General features: G+C 42.9%; 1 protein-coding gene across 1 annotated transcript in view; it reads left to right on the top strand.

Moving 5' to 3' along the window:
- cacna1ba (calcium channel, voltage-dependent, N type, alpha 1B subunit, a) overlaps positions 1-15,000 on the top strand; it is a 387,106-nt gene that overhangs the window by 99,209 nt on the left and 272,897 nt on the right. The window contains exon 6 of the mRNA XM_074671044.1: positions 660-847. Within this exon, the coding sequence (XP_074527145.1) occupies positions 660-847 (188 nt within the window). The remainder of the gene's footprint in view (positions 1-659; positions 848-15,000) is intronic.

Genomic DNA, 15,000 nt, shown 5'->3' with positions numbered 1-15,000 from the left:
TTGTGTGTCCGGAGCATGTTAAACTGAGAATACTTCACTTTTCTTTGATCCAAGACTTGAAAAAAGTGTTTTGTACATAGTTCCTCACAGTTTTTAGCCTTTAGCCCTGGTTCTCCTGACCTCATAGAAGTATAGAAGTTCATATTGCAGTGAAAATAGAGTCCACATCGAGTAAAAATGTGACAGAAGCAAAAACCGTCCTAAAAAACAAATCAGCTTATCTTAGGTGCACGACTGTGCAGATTTTGTAAAGATAGAACCATAAAACTTTTTTCATGGGTTCCTTATGCCTCAGGGTACCTACAAATGTGTTGTATATATTCCCACCTTATTTTTAAATGTTTTTTAATGTAATTTTAATGTCCTGGAATCCAAATTCTTTATTTTGGGACCTTAGGCAGACATGAGATTAAAATGTGATTAATTAGATTAATTAATTACAAATCCTGTAATTAATTAGATTAATTTTTTTTAATCGCCTGACAGCACTAATAAAAACATGTCTACATAGGCTATATATTCTTTCAACAGCCTGCTCTAAAAATACCTCTGTATGTGTGTGTTTTTTTTTTTTTTTTTTTTTGTGTGTGTGTGTGTGTGTGTGTGTGTGTGTGTGTGTGTGTGTGTGTGTGTGTGTGTGTGTGTGTGTGTGACTGTAGGTGAGCAGGCAGCAGATTTCCCCTGTGGTCTGGAGGCCCCGGCGAGGACCTGTGCTAACGGCACGGTTTGTAGGGAGTTTTGGATCGGACCCAGCTTCGGCATCACAAACTTTGACAACATCCTGTTTGCTGTTCTCACAGTTTTCCAGTGCATCACAATGGAGGGATGGGTGGATATCCTCTACAACGTGAGTTCATTCACATCAGTATTTGAACACCACCATACTCAGACTCTCTCAGACCAGCTTGGTTTAAACTTCATTTGTTATGAGCTCCTTCATTTCTTCTGCTGATTGATCAAACTGGCAACCCCTGAAGATCTGGAGAACCACTATCCTGCTATATCTGTATACAGTACGGTGGTTTGACAGTATCTTAGTTCTAACTGATGAACAGGTCACTGCCCCTCCTTTGAGGACTTTGCAGTCTGAAACACAGTCTGAAACACAATCTGATGTTTGTGGTGAGTGTAGGTGTCTTAGCACATTTTTCACATCCTGGGTATGGAGTGGGACGCTGGGTACCAGGAGCTTTGATCAAGTTCCTTGATCATTCGTACACAGCAGGCAGGTGTCTTCCTGTTTCCATGGTGGACTCCAGCCTTGTTAGGGAAATAGACTGGGCTTTATCAGAACACCTGGATCACCTTCACACACACACGCACCCACAGGTTACCCAATGACAGCGTGGATGTTTTGACCACCAATGCAATAACACTAAGCAGCAGACACAAAAAATTTCCTACAAAGTGCTATGAAAACATACGCATGAGGTAATCGCTGTTAATGTTACTGTTTAAAGTGAGACCAAGTGATACCTGCTGTCTCAAAGACAGGAATAAGACTGTCCTCGAGTTGTGGGTGAGCGTTTTTGTGTGTCTGTATTTGTGTGTCTGTGTCTGTGTGTTGGAGAGTGCAGTGACAGTCTTTTTCCAAAGCTTTTAGTCCTTCAGGTTTCAGGTAGAGCAGGTGAGTTAGTATTGAAGGGTTCCTCATGGTCTGGCATCCTGAGATCAACACACCGCTGTATCTTTGAGGAATCTGGGAAAATGCAGGCGTCTACTTCAAAACCACTCTCACAGTGAAAAACAGAAGATTCCTGGTGAGAAGGAGCTCTGCTGTGTGTCTCTGCCTGTGAGTAAGGCAAAGAATCCACATTGTGTGAGCTCTCATTGCCATCAATAATTTCAGTGATGCTTGCTAACTCAGCAACTTTGTTGCTACATTAAGCGGCTTTTCAGACCCCTATAGAGATTTTTTTTTTTCCAAAAAAGCAGCTAACACAAATCTAGCGGCTTTCTCTTAAGTTTGGAGACTGACATGAAAGCATGCTTTGAACTTTTTTTCCTTAATTAGCAGCGGGTGCTGTTGTGAGCCCCTACACCTAAGGAGTCTCCTCTAGTGATGCGACATTCGTTAATGTTTCGTTCAAACAAACAAACCACCTGGGTAAACGATCTGAACTGAATCACTTCCTGAAAAGGTTTGTTCATTTTTCAACTTCAACTGTGTTCTCCTCCCTCTCGTCTTCTGTTTCTCTCTCTATACCTTGAGTGGCCTAAGCCTGTCCTCCCTCCCCCTTTCATGCCAGTGATATTTACTGACTGAACCAACAGGTTAGAGTCTGTTGGGAGCCTTGCGTCGTTTAAGCTGCCCCCTAACATCTTCCTGTCATGTCACCAAATTCAAGGAAGTAGCAATGTGATGTGCTATCAGTTGTTCCCCTACCACTATAACAGCCTCAGTGACCTTGTGTTATTTATCTTATTTAGCTGACAGGATGTCATTTCTCCGTACATTCTTATGTTCACGTCTCGTCTTTTTCTCTGAGTCATGCATAGCAAAGTTCAACCCCGACGCGATCACACAAACACAAACACACACACACACACACACACACACACACACACACACACACACACACACACACACACACACACACACACACACACACACACACACAAACAGACAGACAAGTACACTCCATGTCGTGAACAGCAAGCATGAAGACCGGAAGTCTCACACTTTGGTCGGCTAGCGAAGGAATCCCTCTCAGTTCAGTCAGTTCAAAGGTTTGACATGAATCACTCACTGACTTGGAGGGGAGAGCTCCCAGTCAGTACATTCAAGTCACTGGCTATTTTCCAAACTACCTACTACACTTACACTTTGCGGTGCCTACTATTTTTGCTGAAGTTTTGTATGTAGTAGTCAGTATGCGAAAAATTGCAAAATCTGCAATATGCCAAGAAAGCCCGGATGTCCTTTTGGGCCAGGAAAATTTCTCAGTATGCAACCGACCAGTCTACCTAGCATTCTGTTTCCCACAATGCACGGCGCTGACGCGTTTTGTCAATGCAGGTGTCAGGTTTAGGTGAATTACTGCCATCTAGTGGACTGAGTCAGCACTATAACTACAACACAACACCATAAAGGTTGTACAGTTCATGAGATAGAAGTGAAGTGCGGAGAAAAAAACACTGGTAAATCTTGTGACTTCTAGCTGCAAAAGAGGTGTTTACTTCTACAAATTCATTAAAGCCCATTTAAAACATTAATTACCTTTTTTTAACCATACATGGATTATATGGAAGTGTTTTTTTTCCCTGTTGTACCAGGGAAACAATTATGTAACAGGTTAAATAATTAAACAGCCATAGTGGGAGAAGAATGTGAGTTTCAGTGCGAGTTTCTGCTGAAACACAAACGGAGGAGAGGGTTGGGGTTAAGAGCCATAGATACTTTGGTTGCTGAGAGACAGAAAAGGTGTGGTTGATGGAGGACACTGCTCTGATGCTGCTTTGATATCAAATGACTGATTGTGGGCTGCCAGAAGCTCATCATCAGATACTGAAACACCGATGCAGAGCTGCCTCTGCTCAGGAAATTTGCTACTGGTCAGATTTCTTACAGCCTATTTGTTTACGTGAAGATGTTTTACTGACCCTATCAGAAGCTGTCCTTCCCACTTTGGGCTGAGTTGTTGACAGGAAATGATAAAACGAAGTCTCAAGAATAATTATTACACTTGTTGTTATTGTTGTGGTTCTTTTTTGTGTACAGTGGCGTGGCGTGGGGATTTTTTTTGAGGAAGCCAAGTGAGACAAAGCCTCTAATCTGTATGATTTTTAGGGAGTGTGGTACATAAAAGACTATGTTGCAGTTTGTAAATCGCAATTTCATGTAAAGGAACGACCTGTTAGAGCGCCCAGAGAGCGCTTATTTTACTTATTTTGAATGCCGACACACTTTTTTTTCACCAAGGGACGCCAACTCAGCTTGGCCTCCTTGCAGACAACAGCGTGCAGTATTGTATTTTCACCATTTGCCACAGAACATTTATGAGGGCGCTGTTTTACACATTGTAAAATGCTCAATAACTAGAGGAGAAGAATAAGGAAGAGATGACAGTGACAAAACACAGAAGAATTATCGAAACTGTTAAAAAGGAGTATTTTCATTAAATCACAGCTACAGTCTGAAAAGAGAGAGAGAGCATGGCTTCCCTTGGCCTTAGGGAGAAAATGCCACTATTTGTGTATTTCATTGATTTATTAGGTAATTAGAGATTATTTGTCATATCAGATTCACAAACTTTGGAATTGCTTGATTTAACTACTGCTCTCACCATGATGGTACACTATTATAACGAGCTTTAAAGGTAAGAAGGATTTTGAATTCTACATTAGAGTTCAGAGGTAGCCTGGGTAGTGACGCTGACTCTGGAGAGATGGACTCTGCTCCTGGTCCCAGTCAATACTCCACAAGTTGTGTTTGATTAAACTTTTTTCCATAATCAAAGTGACATTTCTGAAATTTCCATGAAGTACATTGGCACCTTGCTAGTGTTTCCATTACGACTAGAAAGGCACACAACATGACATCAGCAACATCTGCACTGAACCTGGAACTTTGAGCAGAGCTGCAGTGGACATGCACCAGGGACTTCTGGGAGTGGATGGTGGTGAAGGAGGGGAAGAGGGTGTGTCTGTTATTCTCGTCTGGTGACATGTTTTAGTTTAAAAATCTGTTTCCATTTCACTTTTTCAATTAACTGAAAGATCCAAACTTCTGAGAACCACCTCATGACAGCATAAAAAAGTTTTTTTATCCCAACTTGAGAGGTTTTTAGAAATTGTGTTGTTTCTTTTACCATTTGTTTTTTAAAAATATAAATTTTTCTGCAATTTTGGGTGTTATGGAAACATGACCATAGACGAAAATTAGAGTGTTAAAAACTGATGGAACAATTCATTACTTAGATGTTACTGTGTATTATCACATATTTTTTTTAACTCTAGGATTGGGGGCTGCACGGTGGCGCAACAGCACTGCAGCCTCACAGCAAGAAGGTCACCGGTTCAATTCCCAGCTCGGGCGGTGGGCCTTTCGGTGTAGAGTTTGCATGTTCTCCCCCTGCATGCGTGGGTTCTCTCCGGATACTCCGGCTTCCTACAGTCCAAAAACATGCTCACCAGGTTTATTGGTCACTCTAAATTGCCCATAGGTGTGAGTGTGTGCATGATTGGTTGTCTGTCTAAGTGATTGACTAACAACCAGTCCAGGGTGTACCCCGCCTCTCGCTGGGAAAGAATCCAGCCAAACCCTGAACAGGATAAGCTATTAAGAAAATGAATGAACGAATGAGCTCTAGGATTCTTTAGGAACAGAGAGATTGACAGGATATGCCAGCAGGGGTTGACAGGAGTTGCTGTTGGGCAGCCATCTTGGAGTGAGAGAAAATTGACTTGCAGTTACACTGACTGACCACTGAATGAAGCTCCAGGAGTGGAGCAGCAGGGAGCAGTCTAAGGCTGATATACAGTTCAACCAAAGAGACCACTAACTTTAGGAAAAAATGACCTTTCCACAGTACGCCACAGGCTGTTAACAATGAAGAGAAATGGTTAAAGCACTGGGCCTTGTGGAACTCCATAGCTAACCCTGGGGTGCACAGAGGACTTATTCATGACGCAGACAGACTGAGATCTAGTTTCTATTGTAGTTTTTTCTCATCTCTCTAGAGGACGTGGTGACAAATCGAATCACTGCAGCCTCAGTGCATTAGCTTGTTCCCATTGTTTTGCTTTGTTGGACCTGCTTGACCCTTTAAACACCTAAGTCTCAACTCTGCAGTCTCAGGGCTCTAATTTCGTGGCGCAGCGCAGGGGGCGCAAGCCTGGCGCAGCCTGCGCAGTGCTAATTTTGTGCGGCGCACCGCCGTGCGCTGCCAATTTGACAATTTGGTAGACCGTCTGCGCAGAGATGGGTGTGACGGCGCACCAGGGGGAGTTGACGGCGCACCAGGGGGAGGTGTCAGCAGATTCTTGTTGGCGCAGTGACAATTTCGTGCCAAAAAAGTGCGCTGAAAGCTCGCCAGCTCCAACCTGGTCTATCCTCGGCGCAAGGCGCAGCGCACCCCACGCAGCTGTAATTTGGTGACAGAAGCACATGTGCGCACATGTCATCAAAGCCTCAGAGGCAGGTTTCCAGAGTGTCAGGCACATTTTAATGCAGTAAACAATCACAGTAATCACTATTTAATGTAACTGTCTGAACCAGCATATACATTTGTATCTATATTAACTGTCCCGTCACATCTGATGTCAGATTAAAGCTGTTTGTCATAATGGAAAGTTAACCTGACGGCAGCTGGAAGTTTGATGCACATCTTACAATTAAACAATAAACAGCCTTAACATCTGATACTGAGTATATATCTGGTTCTCTCATTTCATTTAATTCAAAGAAAAGAGGGAGAGAAAAGACAAAGAAAAAAAGAGACAAAATAAATGTATGTCACTCAGGATTTACCCGTGATTTCCCATATTTCTCTGTTTTAGTCTTTATTTTTAACGTGATCTACTTAGATGGTGTACATTGTTGTGAGGAGGATGAGGTGGAGACACTGGGAGAGTATACAGTATATCACCAAAGGTTCTGCTATTTGGAGATGACAAACCAGGAGTGCAGGTGGATCGAAAGTATTCTAAATGGATAAGCCAGCTGTGTAACTGCCTCTTAATTTTTTACTCCGAATAAAGACAAAGGAACAGATTAAATTTGTCCCAGGAGCTGGCCCACATGGTGACGCGCGTCGTGTCCTCCGATGTGCCCCGCTGTCCATTGACCTGCTGCAGGGACAGCGGCTCTGACCGTCTCCGCTACCAACACTCTCTCCGTGGTGCTGAAGATCACTCAGACCAATCAGACGCTGCGCCTCAGTCGCAGGGCATTTAAAGGCGAGGAGAGGCGCTCATTTGATTGGTGAAAACAGCGCTCGGCTGTGTTAAACCCACTCACGGCTTTTCTCCTCCCTCTCTGCCATTTGCGCGGAGGGAGGCGTGGACGCGCAGCTCTGCGCTGATGTGCGCCTGTACTGTGCCTCTCTTGGCATTGCAGGAAACTTGCAAAGTGCGCCAGTCACGCCCTGTGCGCACGGCGAAGGCCGGCGCAGGGCAGGTGCGCCTGCGCCTGCGCCTGGTCTACGAAATTAGAGCCCTCAAAGTCAAACATAAACCAGCTCAGTTAGCCTGTGGATCTCTCGTTGTGGTTCTGGTTTAGCTTGAGGTAAGGGTTGGTTTTGGACTCTGACACAGACACACAGTCACACAACTCAGACACACAGTCATGAAACCTGGCTGTTTCTTTTTCAGACCACCACACATTTGTTAGACTGTGAAAATTTAAACACATTATGACCTCACCACATTGATTACTCTTACGAAGAAGTTTTGTGCAAGTTGTCAGACCCCCCCAAAGTTTTGACTTCCTTAATTGGTGTTAATTTCCTTTCGCCCTTGTTTGACCTTTCCTCATCCATCCGTTCATCCTGCTTGTTATGTTGAATCTGACTCAGTAATCTGTTCATTCAAATCCCCCCCCCCCCCCCCCCCCCCCCCCCCCCCCCCCCATAATCTTCTCTAAGACTTCAGCCCATTTCTTCGTCAGTGTTCCCTGCTGTCGCCATTGTCATGATGAATAATCCCCATTAGACTGAGGTGGTAGGGCAGAAGTAGTCCATACAGTGCAGGTGGGTTAAGAGGTTAAGACCACTCCTCCATCCATCATCAGCCCACTCCTCCTCCAGTCTGCTGGATCACTGTTAGACGGTTAATACGCTCTGTCTGTGAGAACAGGACGCTCCTGTGCTGGGATGTGATTGGTGGATACTTGGATTGAATTGTCGAGGGAGGATTGACGGCTGTCTCATTTCTTGCCCCTGTGAAACCCAGCTATGTCCTCCTCATCAGAGTGGCCATCCATCACTACTGGATGGGCTGCTCATCTGTTTCTGCCAGCTCTGTGACTCTGTGATGGGGATGGAGGCTGTCAATTCCTCATTAGGGGACCCCCAGCCCTATCAGTCATAAAGTGTCCTTTCTGACAGCTATGTTTCCATTTCGTACAGCTTTGTGTGCAGAAAGCTTTGATCAAATAACACAATCACATAATATTCATTTATCTTTTTTTTTTTTATAAGAATATAAATAAAAAGTTAAAATTCTCAAAATGAGACTGTAGCGTGAATCGGTGTCAAAGAATGACTAATTAATTATTAACAGCAGAATGCCAGCATTCCACCGGAGCGAAAGTATAACTTTCAAGAGACATTTAAACTTACAATATGCGAGTTTAAATTTAAGTCGGGGCACCACCCAGTTTAGAGAAAACAGGGAAACTCTAGAAAGGTTTACCGTAAGAAATTGTGATTTAATAATTCATAGAATTATCAATTTTCAGGTCTCAATATCAAAAGGCCGCTACATCAAACGTGAATTCTTTTGAACGGTGTACAGAGGCCGTTAATTTCAACCACACAAAGACAGAAGCAATTTCTTTATATATGAAAAGTTTATTTACTAACAAAAAGAGGAAAAATGTGCATGAATAAATGAACAGGTGAAAGATATAAAAGGATAAATGCAATGAGGAACAGAAAGTGAAACTGATCATAAAAACCGGAATAAATGGAATAAAAATGACATAAACCAACCCACATAAACTAACTAACCCACCTAAGATCTCTGGGGCATTGACCACGATATACCAGTGAATGCAAGATTGTCTTACACAAGTTCTGAGGCCGATGGTGAGAGTGGAGGGGGCGACAGAGATGGCTGGGTTCCGCTGCAGATGTCTGTGAATGTCCGTTGAGGGGTGATGGAGAGGCTGGAGGCCTGCTGCAGGTCATCTGAGCGTCACGGAGGTGATGTCCAATGAGTTGAGTCCGTAGAGTCGATTCTCACAGCGGCAGTGGCGGCTGGAACAACGGCGATGATGCCGGGCGTCGGGTTGAAACTTTGGCAGAGTTCCAAAGTTGAATCACCGCAGGGAAAGCAGTGAGCAGCGCTCGTCTCCTGACGTCAGCGCACGAGGGGGAATCCCGTCGATCAGCTGGGTGTCTCAGGGAGAGACCCAGGCACCAATAGATGACTGGATGCAGTCGGGCTGAGGTGACTTGCATCTCAGCCTGTAGAGTCTGGAGCCGGTGATGAGCTTAGAGTTGGCATGTGCGTTGCCAGTTGAGAAGTAGAAGGAGAAGAGCCTTCTGAAAGAAGTAAGAGGAACGAGCCTTCTGGAGGAAGGATGAAACGAAAGAGCCTGGATGAGGGGTAGAGAAAAGAGCCAATGTTCTTGTCCTGGAGTGGAGTTTTACTCAGCTTTTCCCGCCGAGTCAGTGAGGTCACTTTAGGCTGACGCCCCTTCACGTCTCATCTTTCTGCACGTGGATCAGATTGTCCCAGAGATCACTAACTAACTAGAACTTTAAACTGTAAAGAGATCATACATGTAATAGTCAAAATCACATTTCTTATGATTTAAGCTTCACATCAAGACTAAACATGATAGGTTTTCCTCTTTATGAACCCAATAAAATAAAAATCAAGATGTTACAATGGGAAGACAGCAGTTTTCACACGCACATTATCAATGTTTCTCATTACACAGTACATGTTTGCAAAGGTGAAGATGTACATGTAAGTCTTAGTGTAAAAACATCATTTTTGTGCTGTTCTCAACTGTGTGAATCAAAGAGTCTTTGTCTTTGAGGAGAAGGAGGGTAGCAGATCTTCTCCTGGCATTCCTTCTCTCCTGTTCCCAGAGAGAAAGGTCAAGGGTCACGAGATACTAGGTGGAGGCTGAGAAGTCTCTCCAGCCTCTCCCTGAGAGAAGGATGTCTGTACAGTTTCACATGTCCGCCAGGTGTCAACGAAAAGTCTTCGAATTTACAGCCATGTCTTAATGTTTTATAGTCTTGCACACATCAGAGGAAGGGATGAGGCAGACTTGGGGAGAAAACCACTTTAGCACAGAGGTCTGTTTTTCCAAAACTTGCTTTATTACCTCTCCTTCCTTGGGGGGGTTAAAGTTGGAGACCAGGTCAGAGCTGCGAAACCAGGTCCCAGCCTGACTTACGTTACAAGACTGTGAAAGGTATTTATGCTGTAAAATCAATAATTGAATGTATACAATTTAAATTACCATTGCTGTATATCATTTCACCCTTCACTGCATACGCCAGACAGGAAACAGTGATTCAAGCAATGGAGACTTGATGTAAAGTCAGATAGTTTTCTTGGTTTTTAAATCTGGGCACCTCATCAGGACACCCCACAGCAAACAAGATCACACCAACACCACAGAGAGAAACAGAATCATTGTGTCCACAGGGGGCACCAAACTGACACAAGCAGGACATTCTTTATAGGAACTTCTTTTTGACAGTGACAGCTAAACATTTTTGAAGAGGGGGTATTCTGCTCTCCCATATTTTAATCATAGATGAACATAGATAAAGTCCTAGGGCTGGATGTTCAGACTGAGCATGTGCAGATTTTCAAACTCCTACATGTTCATATGTTGGAGAAATCCCTAAACCTGTCTGTAAACTGATGAAAACACATTGTTCTATAAAGAGCGCCAGATCTTTATCAGATCTCCATCAGATGTTCACCAGATCTTCACCAAATCTGCATCAGATCTTTACTTTATTTTCATCAGATCTTTACCAGATCTTCAGGAGGCTTACTGAAATGATAATGTCATCCTAACTGGGTTATAACACCAAGGTTTGCCACTACTCCACCGACAACAGGCCTCCAGAGGACTAGCCAATCAGAGGGAAGGAGGTCTGTGGAGTGGGGAACCCTGGAACCTTAAAGAGACCGAAGCTTCACAAAGGGTTTCACACAGAGATGAAATGAGGGTTTTCTAACACTAGTGAGAGACGAACAGGGATTATTACTTTTTTTTTTTTTAACTGTAATTGATGTAACCATGCTTACTCTCTGTCAAACATCCCCATACAACCAAAACATCAACATCTAGGCAGAGGAGGGGGGTTGAGGCAGACACAGACACTGCCACATGTATAGAGGCCCAAAGGGGGGCGATTTGGCAAGATTACTCCTGTAAAAGTTGACTCTAGCTATGATTTTGCTAAATATTTTATTGTAAACATGAAGTTTGTCTGCAACAAGCACTGGCTGAAAAAACAGGTTATTTCTTTTATGTAACTGTACTCATGGTGGATTAAGATAAGATAAGACTCCTTATCCTGTCTTGATGTTGGGTTTCTGCTAATAAAATTTATTAACATTTACGGGTCTAGACCTGTAAATGTTTTTGTAAAGTGTCTTGAAATAACATTTGTTATGATTTGGCGCTATACAAATAAAGATTGATTGATTGATTGATAAAGGAAGACAACAAAAAAATCTTCCTAAATAAAAGCAAGGAATAACAACAGACTTGCATGTGTTTACATGCCAAGGTTGTTATAGTTAACAACATCTGTGTTGAAATAAAAGACAAAAACAAGACTTTACATAAATCAACGACTAAAGTATCAAACAAGTTACAAAACTTACTAAAATGAGCATCTCTGATATTATACAAAAAAACTTATTTTTGCAAGAAAGCAGTGCAACACACAATATCTGCTGGGAAGTAAGCGCATAATTTACTCAACCGCCCACTCAAATGCACAACCGGCCGCTTCATGTACACTGCTAATTCGCTAATCTCCCTGATTTCATTCAGTGGCCTGATGATGACGATACTGTGATTTGATTGGCTTGAGGCCAAAGATGGGGTGGCTTCCCTTGACACAGTCTCGGCTAACCACAGGTGAGCAGTGTCATGGCCCCAGCCACAGTTTTTTTTCACCAAGGGACGCCAACTCGGCTTGGCCTCCTTGTGGACAACAGTGTGCAATATCATATTTTTACCACTCATTCGCCACATAACCTTTAGGAGGGCGCTATTTTACACATTGTAAAATGCTCAATAAGTAGTGGAGAGAAATAAGAAAGAGATGACAGTGAAGAAACACAGAAGATTATCGAAACTGTTAAAAAGGAGTATTTTCATTAAATCACAGCTACAGTCTGAAAAGAGAGAGAGAGCATGGCTTCCCTTGGCCACTTCTTAACGCATTCATGGTCTGTGCTTTACTTTGATGATGCTGATTGAATAAAGGTTCAAGATTTGACACTTTTAATTTAGACCAAAGGAAATCCTAGCACAGCGGTCTGGATCCACGTCTGATGCAGTCACATGGTGATAGTGTTTCATTACAGCACAGCTGCTCCATCCTCTGCTGGTTGTTAGCCCAGTCTTAAAATTCATATGAGAGCAGCTTGAGCTGAGCTCCACTGGCCTGATTGCTCTATTGATAGACCAAGTTAAATGTTTAAAAATAGCTAGGGGGGAGCAGAGATGGATGATAAGAACCATGCAGGGCTCAGACTCTGTTTCTCTGTGTCCTCATGGGAATAAAAGCAGCTCTGCATCTGAAATGGAAAAGTTTAGTTCAACCTACTCCCACTTAAAAGAGGACCAGGTATTGATTTGACCTGCAGTGTATCTTTGTATTTAAGAATATTAGACCCCTTGGGTACAGTTTTCTAGTGATGGGAAAAATAATTCTTTTCAGTGAACTGAATCATCTGAATAAGTTCAGTAAAATGATTTGTTCAAGGGATAAAGCTACAGTTTGCAAACTGAATGCAGTAACAATCACATATATTTTTGCTGACCATTCTGTTTACTTCAGTCAGTAAACAAATGATTCACTGTCTGTCATTTGAACTTTTTTAAAATGTGGACCAACAGTTTTGCCTTTAGTTTCTACCTGGCCAATTAATTTTTATTCTTTTTATTTTCATGTTATTTTTCATTTGGCCTGATTAAAAATATTTATATCAATACAACACTTAATTGTGTATGTCTTTTATTTGTGTAGTAAAACCTACAATATGGAAGACAGAAGTGAGGTACACATGGAGTTGTCGAGTCTCTCAGAGTTCCTGGTGAAAAACGTAGCTATTCCTATAATCCTGCTGTCTAGTGCTACATTGACAGCTCTTATCAGTGGGATTTACTATTGATGCAGGTGAGTTTATCACTGCATGATTTCCACCTATATACAAACTTTAAATACAGTAACTGGAACTGTTTATTTCACATATGAAAAAGGCTAATGAAAGATTATTGTTCAAGATCAATGACTTAGAAGGGCTATCAAAACGTAACAATGTTAAAACTGTGGATCCTCACAGAAGAGAAAGACAGACCCAAAGAGTTCATTACAATCATTCCTACCAAAGCTGCTGGAGGTGAGCAACTTTACGAAACCAGTTGTAGTGGACCAAGCGCACTGCATATCTGTACCAAAACCAATGGATCTTAAAAGGCAAAGGAGCATAATCACCAGGATTCACTTCTACCAAGAGTAGGAGCTGATTTTACGGCTGAGTCTGCAATAGCAGATAACCTACTATGGCCAACGGATCTACATTTACCCTTATCATACTGCAGAGGTGATGACTCAGAGAAGAGGATTCTGTGAGGTAACCCAAGCGCCCAAGGCCAGAGAGGTAAACCATACCTTGTGCTTTTCAGCCAAAGCTCTATGTACATCATAAAAACCAGGTAAAGTCTTTACCTCTCCAGGAGATGCAAAATCATTTATAGAACTGAAACTAAAAAGGTAATGCTCCTTCAAGAAAAGACTTGGGCTTGTTTTTTTCCTTCTCAACATCAACTTTGCAAACTTTCAAATCAAAAAAGAGAAAAGGACAAGAGAAAAAATGAATACAGACAAGGGATTGAATACAATTTTTTTTCTTCATATTTCTGTTTCCTTCCACCATGGAGTGAATTGTGTATTACTGCACCGAGCAGACTGCAGTCCATTTGACATGCCATTCCCTTTAGCTGATGGGATCCTTTTTTTTTTTTTTCTGGTGGGGTGGAGGAGGCGGGGAGCACGCACATTGGGTGTATGTGAGATGGGGTGTATACATGTGTGTGTGTGTGTGTGTGTGTGTGTGTGTGTGTGTGTGTGTGTGTGTGTGTGTGTGTGTGTATGTGTGTGTGTGCGTGCGTGCGTGTGAGTGTGTGTGTATGCCAAGAGAGGTGTGCTGCCAAGGCTTTATCTTTTATTTTTCTGCTCCTTGCTGGTACAATCAAATCTTTATCCTTTTTGTTTCAATTATTCATGTCATTTATGGTAAAATGGATGGAAAAATGAATTATGATTATTTGACTGGTTAGTTGATACGTCCATGAATTCAAATGATAAAATTGCACTAACCTCGTGGAATGTGTGGGGCCTTGGCAAGGCTGGATCAACCATTGGTGCAACTGGGTAGTTGCCCAGGGGCCTTGCTTTTATAGTGCCCCTAGGCAATCTGGGTACAAGCATAAAAATGTATTGTAATGTGACTATGAATTCAGCCTGTCGGCTGGTGCAGCTGCAGCTATAAGTAGGCGCAAGTCCGAGTTGAAGGACAGGGCCTCCTCATTGGTCAGGTAGCCATGGGGCGGGTCAAGGGTGATGCCAATCAGCGTGAAATAGTCAGCGAAACTTCAAATAGAAATTACCAAAATGGAGAAGCCTGGAGGGCAGCTAAGTGGGATCGCCAAACGAAAAATAAAGAACAAAGATTTAAAAAGAGCTGGAATTTAAAAGTATATGCCGAAAATCGGGCGATTTTTCCTGTTGGTTCCCACCTGCTCTGCCGAGGATGCAAACAGCAGCGAGGGCAGATGTCATTGCTTCACCTGCCGATGCACTGGCTAATGTTATCGCTGCTAACATTCGCGACCCAGATGAAGAAAACCACTCAACAGATTCAATGTTGACCTGGTGCCTGCATCATGTTCAACTGACTATCGTGGAGGGCGATGAGTCACTCACGCCCACAATGGGCAGCGGCTTCAACACCGCAATGCCGACGCTCTCCCGGGATCCTGCACTCTGGGGGCCCATAACAGAGCAGCACCGAGAAGAGGCGATTCACCTTGGGCCCACAGTCTTATGGAACAGAGCT

This window comes from Halichoeres trimaculatus, unplaced genomic scaffold (assembly GCF_033239565.1).
Source record: "Halichoeres trimaculatus isolate MK-OKI-2021-1 unplaced genomic scaffold, fHalTri1.1 fHalTri1_scaffold_5, whole genome shotgun sequence".
In the NCBI taxonomy this organism is placed as follows: Eukaryota; Metazoa; Chordata; class Actinopteri; order Labriformes; family Labridae; genus Halichoeres; species Halichoeres trimaculatus.
Note: the sequence above shows the minus strand (reverse complement) of the source record. Positions and strands in the feature narration are given on the sequence as shown.